The sequence below is a fragment of the Acanthochromis polyacanthus genome, chromosome 1 (assembly GCF_021347895.1).
Source record: "Acanthochromis polyacanthus isolate Apoly-LR-REF ecotype Palm Island chromosome 1, KAUST_Apoly_ChrSc, whole genome shotgun sequence".
NCBI lineage: Eukaryota > Metazoa > Chordata > Actinopteri > Pomacentridae > Acanthochromis > Acanthochromis polyacanthus.
Genome location: NC_067113.1, coordinates 44,827,083 through 44,839,581, shown reverse-complemented (window position 1 = coordinate 44,839,581; position 12,499 = coordinate 44,827,083). Strand labels below are relative to the sequence as shown.

Genomic DNA, 12,499 nt, shown 5'->3' with positions numbered 1-12,499 from the left:
TGTTTGAAGTAATTAGCATGCAGCGTTGACGAAGGTGTTGACTTGTTTGAAGTTTGAGAACAACTGTTGTACGCCGTGTTAGGCTACGTTTGCGTTACACGCTGCGTGAGTCAACTTTTTAAGATGTGACGCAGTGATGTGATGTGTGTGTGATCATCCATCGCTGACTAACGCTGGGAGCTGTCAGATTGACTTATCCTCTACCTGTTAGCCGGCTACATAACACTGACTGCATAACAGAGAGCAGAGGAGGCAATCAGATGGGGAAATGAGCGATTTGTTCACATTTAGAAGAGGAAATACCCACAAGAGAAATGATTAGAGACGGTGGACTGAAGGTGATGAAGCTCAAGGTTATATAAAGTCGAAAAGATTCTGGCATTGATGAAGTAAAAACCATGATGGGTGTGCTCTTCATTAAATGTGACCCGGTGTGTGTGAGGACTGAGATTATTTCCTGACTTCAGCGGAGCACCGCTGAGTCTGTCCAAAGCACTCAGGTATTCTCAAGCATCCCAGAGCTCACTTCCTCCTCTGTCGAGCTGTTCACGCTACAAATTATCTGACAGGGAGCTGAGATCGTTTCGTAATTTATCTCGAGGCTCCAGAGTGCAACTGGCTCTCGTTTTTTTTTTTAAGTCTCTCAAGTAAATTCACTGGCAACAGTGAGAATAACTCTTCTCCCTCTTCACCGTGTTCCTCAAAAGTACGCCAATAAAAGAGCTCGAAAAAAAATCTCTTTATTTGCAATCCAGTTGACATTTTGCTTGTGTAAACATATTGAGAAATCCCTTCTTTCAGAGGACATTTTTGCAATCAACATGAGATGTAAATAGTCTGGAATTAAGTAGGAAATAGTGCCAACAATCTAAAAAGGATCACAAACACGAGTACAAAACAATTTCTCCACTTACAGTAAGAATTCAGCCTCATTATTCAATCTAGACGTTTGCCGCTGAGTAATATCTTCCTGTTTTAGTATTAACCCTTTATTCAAAGAGAATTCTGCACTGATTCCTCCAGTTGTTTTGAAATCTTACAGATCATTAGTGCTCGGCTCCTTCTAATCCCCTCATTCACATTCGGCTTTAATCAGGGCTAAGTGTTCTGTTACTTTGTCCAAACTGTACAACACTGGAGTCTCACTGCGCCACAAAAGGTTCAGCACGAGCTGGAATCAGATTTAATGCGCGGCGCCCACCGACCGACCATATCAAGCCTCTCGGAGCGTTTGTCAGCATGTAATCAAGTTGATGGGGTGCAGCGGCATTACAGGAAGCACAGGGGGATAAACAAGCGTGTTTGATTTATAAATACCGTTCGCCGGTTTTGACATCAGTGTTCATAAATTGTACATAAACAAAGCGGGGAGAATTGTAGCTGAGTGAAGAGAAAATAGTTGCCTGTGCTTATTGGTTTCAATGAGGAAAGTCGCTAATTTAAGGTATAACTGTGCTTGGGTTTTCATTTCTGGTGCACACAGGCTTCAGTTTTTCCACCCTTGTCCTTTTCTGTTTCTAATTCCGGGCGTCTCCATCCATTCATCTCTCTGTCCACGCCCTAATTTGTCACCAAACACTGAGAACTTGTTTATGAGCGCTCTGCCTTTTCACTCTTCCCGTTCATCTTTCATTTCTCGCCTCCTCCGTCCTTCCATCATCCATCCATCCGTTACTTGTCCTCGAGGCCCAGTCGATGATGGCTGTTCTCTCTCTCTCAAACACATTTTCCCCCTCATCTGTTTTCCCCTCTCAATCCATCCAACCCCAGCGTCCCCCGCCGCCCTTCCACATCCTTCATTTTTTCTCGAAGCCCAGCAGTATCAGCGTCTGTTTCAGAGCCGTCTCCTCCACAAACTTGGCGTCCACGTTCTCCTGCTCCTCGAACGGGTTCAGAGCTGTTCAGAGACAAAACTTCTTAAAACACAGCCGCACACGTTTCCTCCCTCGCTCCCTCATGATGCTGCATTTTGACCAAGCGAGCACGTAAACACACACATTCTGTCTTAATCCTCCAAAGGCCTCGATATCTAAAACCAGGATGCACACACACACACTTTCTTTACCTTGTTCCTCTATATCAGAGAGTATTTTTGCCAGGTAGGTAAGAGGCAGAAACTCAGGTCTGAAGCCGGGCTTGTCTCTGCCGGTGAATGTAAATCCCTGAGGAGGAAGTAAAAAAACAAAAACACAGTTGTGGATTCTGCGAGGTTTTTTTTGAGGATTCACACAGTCAAGACAAATCTGCAGCAAATCCAGAAACTAGTCACATTAACTCTTCTTACAGATTAAGTTGGCAGCAGTTTGACTTCGAGATTTGGATCAGTCGGGCACAAAATGTCACAGCCTCTCTGAGAACCGTGGGCATTTACTGCAGGTTGTGGGTTTAAGTCTGTCACTGGCTTTCACTTCTCACTCCACTATTTTCATGTTACCGTTTTCAAAGTCTTCTTCACAGTTGACTGAGAGGACACCACTGCTGCATCACGGGCTTAACTCCACCCAGTGCAACTGTGATTGGTTTAAAAGAATACAAACAAGCTAGAGTGTTTTTCCCCATATAGCAGAACAACGAAAAAAAACCTCAACATGCTAAATATTATACACTACCATTTAACAGTTTGCGGTCACTTAAAAATGTCGTTATTTTTGAAATAAAAGCAGTTTTTTTAAAAAATATAACATTAAATGAATCGGAAATCCAGTCTACGTAGACATTGTTAATGTGGTAAATGACTATTCTAGCTGGAAATGGCTGATTTTTAATGGAACATCTCCATAGGGGTACAGAGGAACATTTCCAGCAACCATCACTCCTGTGTTCTAATGCTACATTGTGTTAGCTAATGGTGTTGAAAGACTAATTGATGATTAGAAAACCCTTGTTAACACATGAATAAAAGTGCGAGTTTTCATGGAAAACATGAAATTGCCTGGGTGAGCCGAAAACACATACTAAAATTTACCGCATTGTCATTCTGAGCATGTTTGCTAACTGACATTAGCATTTAGCTCAAGACACCACTGAGACTGAATACTGCCTCACATAGCTGCTAGCATGGCTGTTGACTTCTCTCCTTACTTGAAATATTAATATCAAGTTCGTGTTTGATGACTAAATGTTTCAATGCAGAACCTTTAACTTCATATTTTCTTCCGTACGATCCCTCCCCATTTTGTCGGTTTGTTGTCTCTAAGTGTTTTGACATGTGTGACGCACTCGACCGTGATACCTGTTTTTTGTTGTGTTTCTCCAGCAGAGTCCTGACATAATCTCTGGAGATTGAAGCCGAGCTGACAGGATGATCCCACATATGGTAGATCCTCTGCTCCATATCCTACAAACACACACAGAACAGAGTTTACATTCCAGGCATGTAGCTCATGTTGTCAACATATATATTAAAAAACAAAGTCCCTGGAGCATGTGAACATCTGTCCCTTTCTATTTTGCCAACTGGAACGCAAAACTATTATTGAGGAGTGGACTGATAATAAGCAGTTCCAGAGAAATCTTATTTTACTGATTTGTGAAATACACAACACAGTGAGAATATTTTAAGAAAACAAATTCTCTACAGGTGCGATTTACAAAGAAAAAAGGCAGCTTTACTGACGTTGATAAAAAAGCTGCTGAATCACTTAAAGGATTGTATTTTCCTCAGAGGTGAAGAAGAAACAAGTTGAGACAAACACGAGCAGCCTTATGTAAGGATTCTACCTAAGTAGGGATTAACACATTTTTTCACTGCATCATCATCAGGGGCTGAAACCGTTTGCCTGATATTTTCTCCAGATGTCATCATCACAGTTTGGTGTTTATGAACATGCAGCTGCTGAATATTAACTGGGGGAATTTGTAAAAAAAAAAAAAAAAGAAAAAAGGAGTGTTTGGCCTGAGCCTCCAAACTCGTCAGCTGTGATATTTATAGACAAAATAACCAAATGGGATACAGCACCGGCAACTGACAAAGTTAAAGTGCCTCTCCAGTCATTGATTGAACTCCAAAAAAAACTCATCTGTATGTATCAGAATTATATATTTGGAAGTTGTACCATGAAAATAATTGTCTTTTGCCTTTAAACGGCTTAGATGCAGCTCTACAATTACTTCCTTTAGAATGTGCAGATCTATTAAATCCTTCACTCATCACTGCAGCTGTAGCACACCAGCTCACCTGCTCAAACACTGTGAGGCTACTCATGGCAAGTTCTTATGATGGAGTATTTGTCCATACATGTATGTACATGAAGGAGAATAATGAGCCATTAAAGCCGATAGGATTGGGTCCTTGGGTTTGTGATGTATGAAACTCAAGAAGTCTGAATCTGTGTTTTTGTAAATGTCAAATAATTGAAAATTGTATGACCTTATAATATTGGCACTACTTTCAAATTGAAAAGTACAGGCATTTTCTCGGTAAAATAAAAACAATAATAGTTGAATCTACTATATTAAAAGTATAAGCCCCACAGTAGCAGCTTGATGCAACAAGAGTTGGTCCACCTTTCAGTACTGAGATTGAGGTTGTTTATTTTTTTTCTAATACTTCATATGTCCAACTTTATCTTTGATGACAGAGCCGATCCTCCTTGGCATGCAAAACAGCGTAGCACAAATTTCTTTAAGGATTGTCTGACACACTTCAAAGACCATTTTTCACCTGTTTTTTTTAGCTGGAGGGGTTGTGTTGCTCTAAATTTCTCTTTAAAATACCCCACAGGAGTCAAGTCAGGCAACTTAGTTGGCCAGGTCATAGTTTTCACTTTCCTGTTTCTATAGAAACTGTTGTGTAGTTATTAACAGCATGCTTTGGATCAGTATCATGCTAGAATATTCCTTTTCTACCAAACTTCTCGACACCTCGTCCGCCAGTATTTTGGTGGATCTACGGACATTCATGGTGATATTTGTAAATATCATCTCCCCAGCACATTTAGCACTCAAATAGCCCCATATCATCACACTCCTAACTCCATGCTTCACTGTCAGGACTATGTAGTCACTGTCACAAGTTAATGGCAAACATTTTGGACCCCATCCGACTGAAGAATGTCCTCCCAGTATTCCTCAGGGCTCCTCCGATATCTTTTATTTAATCTTGTAGTTTTGTACCAAACAGCATCTAGGGTTCTTTCTTTAAATGCTGTCTGTTTTTCAGTGCACTGTCCGTTGGATTGGAGCCATGGTGGCTCTGATTAGTGGTACCATGGCTCGTTCAATACCTGCTGATTACTGCTGCAACTGTGTTTCGACTGATTTTTTTTTTCAGTTGGTTGCTGGTCTTCTTGTCATTTTCTATCTTGGTGAAGTCTCGCAGTCAGATTGTTCAGTTTGTCTGACGATTCTTTTCCACATGGAGCCATGATGCAGACATAGACCCATAGGTATAAAAATGAGAAAGTTCTGGCGTTCACAGGTCATTTTCTAACCTTGTTCATGTACTAAGGTTAAGCGGAAATCACAGGTTTACTCAGTGTTGTTTCAGTTTCATGTTGGGGTCCGTACATTCAACACAGTCTATCTATTGTATTTGATTGATAATACAAGGAAATACTCATCTTGTCAACTTAGAAATAATGCAGTTTTTGATAGGTGACAGTTTAGAATCATCAAATCACAGAATCCGTTGACATTTTGGGTGATTTACCTTGCTATGTGAGGTTCTGGCTTTGTTGTCCTAGTGTTTAACAAACATCAGATCAGACATAATGACCATACTCCATCTTGTTTTGAACGGGTTGTATGTTAGCAGGCTGGTGCTAACTCTGTCATTTAATTCAGTTAGGTGGGATACATTTACACCTGGCAGCTACAGTGTTTGTGAATAAGCAATTAATCTCCATGAGTAATTTGTGTGGTGCAACCTGTTTTCATTTAGTGGTAGCTACAGTACGTCTCCATTTAGTAAACATTCACAATATCAGCATATGAATTTAAAAAAGAGCTGCTACAACTGCCCCTCTGATCCCTGAAGTGCATAAAATGAGTATGAAGCTTTTTAATGGAATCTCCTGGGGGGGTTGGGGACATATACATATATATATATAAAATGGAAGTTATGGCAAGATTTTTGGCTTTAGTGCTGGCACAAATCTCCTACAGTGGCCGAACATCCCCTGTTTCTGAACTCTATGGGAGCGGGTGAGTGCGTTGTACCTGCTAAATCTCAGCTGCCTGCCAAACTCACCCAACAAAAGTCTGACAGGCAGGAAACAGAACAGAGACACTAAACACTCGACATTCCTCTGATCACAGTGCGGACGGAACACACACACACACACACACACACACACACACACACACACACACACACACACACACACAGCTACAAAAGAAATATACTGCACCCACAAGGGAACACGTGGAAGTTACACAAGGGAAAGGACATAAACACACACAGACTCGGGAGACGACTATCGACGCAAACCCCTTCCCCAGCACACACACAAAGATATACACACCAGCTGGTTACACAAGTGCTTTGTGATTGGCTTGAGGGGGGCTTGAGGGAGATGAGACCTAAAATAACTTCAAACTCTTAATTGGACCAGAATGGGAAGTTTGGGGGGAGAGAGAGCCATTCGAGAAAACACTTCGCCCCTCGCTAACGGAATGGATTAGAATCGCCTCACACATTGTTTCACTCCTTATAGAAATTGACCTCTGAGTTTGTGCACTTCAAATATTCTCTCTTAGAAGCCCGATGTGCCTTTTCTGGAGTTCGAAACCATTCAAGAGTTCACCTCACCTGGCATTAGGACTTAATGCTTGGACACACATAGAAAAGTACCTGAGGGAGTCTCTTAAGTACGCTGAACTTCAGTCTCTCGTTGGCGTCGCTGTTGTCCAAATCTAAGCACAAAGAGAAACAAAAAGTGAGGAGACGTGGTGATAATTGAGACAAATCTCACATGGGAGGACGACTAATACCACTTCACACATCTTCTCTATGCACTTGTATCTGTAATAACTGCTCAAAATATAACAAACCATGAGATTCAGCATTGGCTCATTCTGTTTTCTGAACAGGTAATATTCCACATTACTTATTGGTAAGAGGCAGCACGTAAGATGCAAATTTTACAATTTTTTTTCCACTGTTTACCTCCCAAATGCTTCTGAAAATAACATTTATCAGGACTGATTAATGTGAATAAAAAATGAAAGCAATATTTCACTTTGACAGAAAACAGATGAGGCGTCACAACTGATTACCGAAGTAAAAATGAGTCTTCGTCGGTACAAATTTTGGTTCGACCCATGGGCATCATTACTTATTTAGTTTCCCCAGATGTATCTCAATTCCACCCCATGCTTTTTTTCTAGGCTGGATGTGTAGCTCTAAAGATGGTAATGTCACCCAATCTGACTGGTCAATCCACCACTCTGGTCCAGACTGAAACATCCCTACAACCACTGGATGCAAAACCACTTTTGGTAGTTTGTCACCTTGTTAATTGCCCATTTGTTTACAGCAAAAACAAGGTTTAATTAGGCCAAGTGTTGCATGTTATTGTGTAATGTTCAAAAGCTACAAAAAAATGTGAAAATATGGGGTAACAAGGGGATAATAGAGGTTTAATCGGGGCTCTGAAAGGGCCTTTAAATGTGTCACTTATCCCGCACTGCATCCCGTTTTGGGGATTTAAATACTAAAACTAATGAAAGCTCAGGCCGAGTGCTCCTTTTCCAAATTTAATATTCAGCGGCTGCAACTTCATAATCAACAAATTGTGATGATGAAACCTGGAGAAAATATCAGGCAGAGGCAGGGACTTCAATGATACACAGCAACATCTAAGACATTTTAAGGCAAGAGGGGATTATTTTCATGGGAAAAACTTTTCAATAAACAGCTCATATTTTCTCAGATGGATTTTTCAGGGTTTAATCAATGGCTGTCGATCATTTTTTTCAACAATTTGCAAACAAATATCTGTCAATGCCATTCTCATCTGCGGTGACTATAAATTTTGGAGTAATTAGCGAAAGATAGCATGCTAACACGCTAAACTGTGATAGTGAACTTGACAAACCTTATATTTGCTTACTATTAGCATGTTAGCACTTTCAATGAATAGCTCAGGTGGATTTTTAAAGGTTCAATCAATGACTAACTTTTTTCAACAATTTGCAGTCAAATACCTGCAACTTAATTCCATTCTCATCCATGTGAGCTGTAAGTTTAGGGGTAATTAGCTAAAGGTAGCATGCTAACATGAAAAACTAAGATAGTGAACATGTTAAATGTCAAATTTGCTCAATATTAGCATGTTAGCATTATTATTCTGATGCTGATTTTCGCACTCAGCTTAGATTTTTAGTACTACTTGTAAAAATGTGTTAAACTTCAACGTCCCTTCTACTGTTTTGAAGATGGTAAACAGGCTAACATGAAAATGTTGCTGGCTAACCCAGCTAATTCAGCTTGTAGTTCTCCTTCTTTTGCATTTGCACCATAAAAACCTCCACAGTGAACAATGACAACTACTGCTTCATGTTAACTTGATTTAAATAAACCTCATCACTTTCTATAAGCTAGTTTGTGTATCAGAGATCTACACCTGGGCTAAGTAAGACCGGCTAAGTTGGGAAAACTTCCAAGAGAACATGTTTGTGAGCTTGTAACGAGGCACAAAGTCCTCACCTGTCCAGTCAATTACCCCGACTAAAAGGAAAGCGGAATTTTAAATAGATGTATAGATATTTGATTAATCCCTGCGGAGAAGTGACGCATGAACCGTCTCACTTCAAAGTCTCGAAACATCCCCTTCTCTCTCACTTTGAAGTTGGAGACCATTTGGACCCGGCTGCTGCTTTGAATAATCGTTTCATCTTCAAGGATCTTTGTTTGTTCTGTTCATGACAAAGAAGCATGTAAACTACAACAAAATCAAGACGAGCGAGGAAGGCCAGATAGTTTGGTGCCGTTGATCTCTGTGCCAAGTCACTGAGTTTGGAGACGGAACAATGCAAAATGGTATGAAATCAACAACTAGACAAACAAAACACAAACAGCAGCTCTTTTTTTTTTTTTGGCCCGTAATATTTCCTAGACCTGCACCTCTGAGCTTTGTGCATAAACAGTGGGAAATTAACCATAAAAAGAAGTATTTAATATGTCAGACTGGTAAAGCATCAAGGCACCAGCACCCCCCGCGACCCTAGTGAGGATTAAGCGGTGTATAGAGAATGGATGGATTGATGGATGGTAAAGCGTCATGTGTAGTAACACACAGCGAGGTCAGATAAGTGCAGCATCCTGCCAGCAAGCTCTATAGTTCAACCTGCTTTTACTAGTTCAGTGGTCAGGAGTTAATTACCCCCTCAGCAGCAACCATTAGCGCTGTTGCACCATCTCATTTGTCTGCATGTACAGGTTGCTGCAATTATTAAATGCATAAATAAGACCTCATACAGGAGTATAAACCAAATCACAGACTGCTAAATACCACTTAGAATATAGTTTAAGGCTTTTTTTCACAGTAGGATGCTTTACTCACTGCATGGATTTGTATTAATATCTACACTGCAGTTTTGTTCCCAGCAACAGTAATTCTGAGTAAAATAATTAATCATTTAAAATGTCCTGAATCCAGATAAGCAGCAAGCAAATGGAATGAATGAAAATGAACCAATTACAATTATGAGTCAATTAGATTCCTAGCTGTCACAGTCGTTGCCACGTCCCAAGTTTTTCGAGGTGTTTTCTTTTCCCCGTGCCTCCTGTCAGTCCACCTTTTCAACCTCGTTCCTGGTAATTCAGTTGATTTCGTGCGTTGTCTGACTCTATTCGTCAGTAGGAACTTTAAGAAAAACTATGATGAAAAATATTCAATGACAAAACATTTTTCAAAACGAAAATAAAAGCATAATTCAATTAAAAGTCACGTTGCAGCCCTGTCAAAGTTTCCTCTTGTCCTGTAGATTTATTACTTTGACCTGCTGCTGATTAAGAAGCTCTTTATATTCAGTAACATGTCCATCAGTGATGTTATCTGGAGATTCTTGTAAAACTCGTCTACAAATTACAAAGAGAAGCGACAACAAAGCAACTTAGAAAAACCACAAACATGAAGGCGGCGGTTTAAAAACAAAACAAAGCCAGCTGCTGTTGTAGCACAAGTATGCAGATGTGATATTAATATTATTTTCAGCTTGATATCTTCACTGTCACTGTGATAACATTATCCAACCATTGAATCTCGATAGTGAACAGGACTTTAGTAAACAAGCGAGTGACTCATCTACTGAGTGAGCTGCTGCTATTCAGTGGAAAGAGCATGTTGTTGCTGTGATGAGCTGAATGAACAGAGAGGGAGCAGTTCAGAGTTTGGGAATGAAAACATGACGTGGACACAGCCTTTTCCACTAGCTTCATCACAGATGGGAATAACAAACAGAACCATTTGGAAAAAAAGAAGGTGAAAGTTGAGGCCTCAGATGAGCAAAATGAGACTTAAGTGTCACTGATGAAAATGTGACAAAAACGGTTTCAGTGACTAACAAAAATCAAACTAATGCACATTTTTGTCAAAGGAGGAGAATGACCTCAAAATCATGTGCCAAAAGTAGCACTGATGTTGGTTTTTCTAGCTCTTTTCATGTTTTCTCTCCTTTGTGACTGCCTGCACCACCTTCACTAGATTCACCTGTGTTCAATTAGTCCATTAGTCCCTGTGGATATATACTGCAGTGCCTCCCTCAGTCAGTTTGGCTCTGCTCTTCCTCTGTGTATCTGTTCCTCACCTGTGCTCAGCCAGTATTTTTGGTCTGCCTTTTCCCTGCACTTTTCATACCCGTTTAGTTCTTTTTTTTTTGCATCTGAACCACATTCAAAAATCTCACTTTTGTTTTTGTGGATCTTGTGTCCACAAAAACTGCCTTCATTTGGGTTGTAACACATGCTACAGTGATTAGCTTCATCCTACTTAGCTTTATTAGCTTTCAAGGCCGCTAGCTGGTTAATTAGGCACAACTGAGTGAAGAGTAAAAACTCCCACTGCATGCTAACTCTGAGGAAGTTTGGAATACGCACAATGTTTTACTAGAAATGTGACTAAATGATGCTCACTCGAACCATATCACCGATTGGTGAGTGCGTTGCTGTTGTCCCACAAAGTAAATTTATGGCTCACAGCTGGGTTTAGTCAGAGTAACTCATGGGCGGTGGCGGAACAGATTCAGAAAGGTCCTGCAAAACAAAATAATTGTAGAAACAAAATGCTTTCAGTTCGTGAAGCAGGAGAGTGAAGTGAAAATTCACACTTGTTGTCACTTCCTGTTAGGATAAAACTGAATTAATTCACAGAATTAGTAGAATATGGGAAGAAGTGTCATTATAAAATTAAAAATTAACAGTCACTCCAATAAAGTTAAAATGAAAATTGCAACACAGTTCTAGTTTTAACCAATTATCTATAATATGAACTCTAGGGCTCCATATACGAGCTGTTTACACGTATTAATCTGTTCATCACAGTTGCTGCCAGTGGCCTTTGTTGGTTTCTGACTCAGAGAATATGCCACAACTGAGCTTAAGAATCCAACTTCTTGTTAACAATAAATCTCCTCAAATACACATCAACACTACAGACCACTAGACTTCACACTAACAAGCTGATGGTTTTCACACAAACAGCAACAGGGTCACGGCTTGAGCACAACAGGAGAGATTAGTGTCTTTCTGCTTCGCTCTAGTGAAGTCTCCTCACTTCTTTATCTTATAGCCATAGACGCTGAGCAGGTCAGAAAGGCTGAATGTCTCCGCCAACCAGACCGAATGCAGTTAACAATCATGTCTGACCAGATTCCAGACTTGGAATCATTTTTCTTTCAGTTAACTTCAACTCTTCAGAGTTAAATTTCTCGTACGTTTTCACGTTTGGCCAATAAAGCGGATTCTGATGGAACAAAAAGTTTTAACCATTACAATCGACAGTGTTTGAAATATGGATGTTACTGCAAAGAAGCAATAAGTTCAAAAACATGATGATTCTTGCTTATCTTTATCCCAGCAGCACAATATATATACACACAGCCAACTCGGTTTCAGGGTTAATTCAGTATCAAATCAAAAGTGAAATAAAGTCACAACCTCCCCTTCTGTTCCTGACTTATAGTGTTGAATAACAGTCAGAAAAGTGTTTCTGCTGAACATTATGATGCAACAGAGAAGCTGACCTTAGACCTTTTGGGTATCAAGTATCATCACTTCATAATTAAATCCTGTTTGCGTCAAGTTTTGTTATAATGAGGCTGAGTTATGGTCAAACACGTTGTGTTGTGAGGTCTGGGACCTTTGACTATCAAATTCTAAACACCTCATCTGACATGTGTACTAGATCTATTGAGATTATGAGAATAACTCAGACGGACAGATGGACAAACTGAAAACATAATGCCTCTTTTGCTGCCACTTCTGACCAATTTTGTCAGCTAAAACAAAAAGAATTGTTTCGTCAAAAAAATTCGTATTTGATGAAAGAAAGCATGA

At 40.0% G+C, this 12,499-nt stretch overlaps 1 protein-coding gene across 1 annotated transcript in view; it reads right to left on the bottom strand.

The window, feature by feature from the left end:
* Positions 1-724: 724 nt before the first annotated feature.
* The window catches only part of gsap (gamma-secretase activating protein), a 48,774-nt gene continuing 36,999 nt past the window's right edge, over positions 725-12,499 (bottom strand). Inside the window, exons 29-32 of the mRNA XM_022202891.2 lie at positions 6,794-6,855; positions 3,233-3,337; positions 2,066-2,162; positions 725-1,897 (exon numbers count right to left, since the gene is read on the bottom strand). Coding sequence (XP_022058583.1) covers positions 1,797-1,897; positions 2,066-2,162; positions 3,233-3,337; positions 6,794-6,855 — 365 coding nt within the window. The 3' untranslated portion in view covers positions 725-1,796. The remainder of the gene's footprint in view (positions 1,898-2,065; positions 2,163-3,232; positions 3,338-6,793; positions 6,856-12,499) is intronic.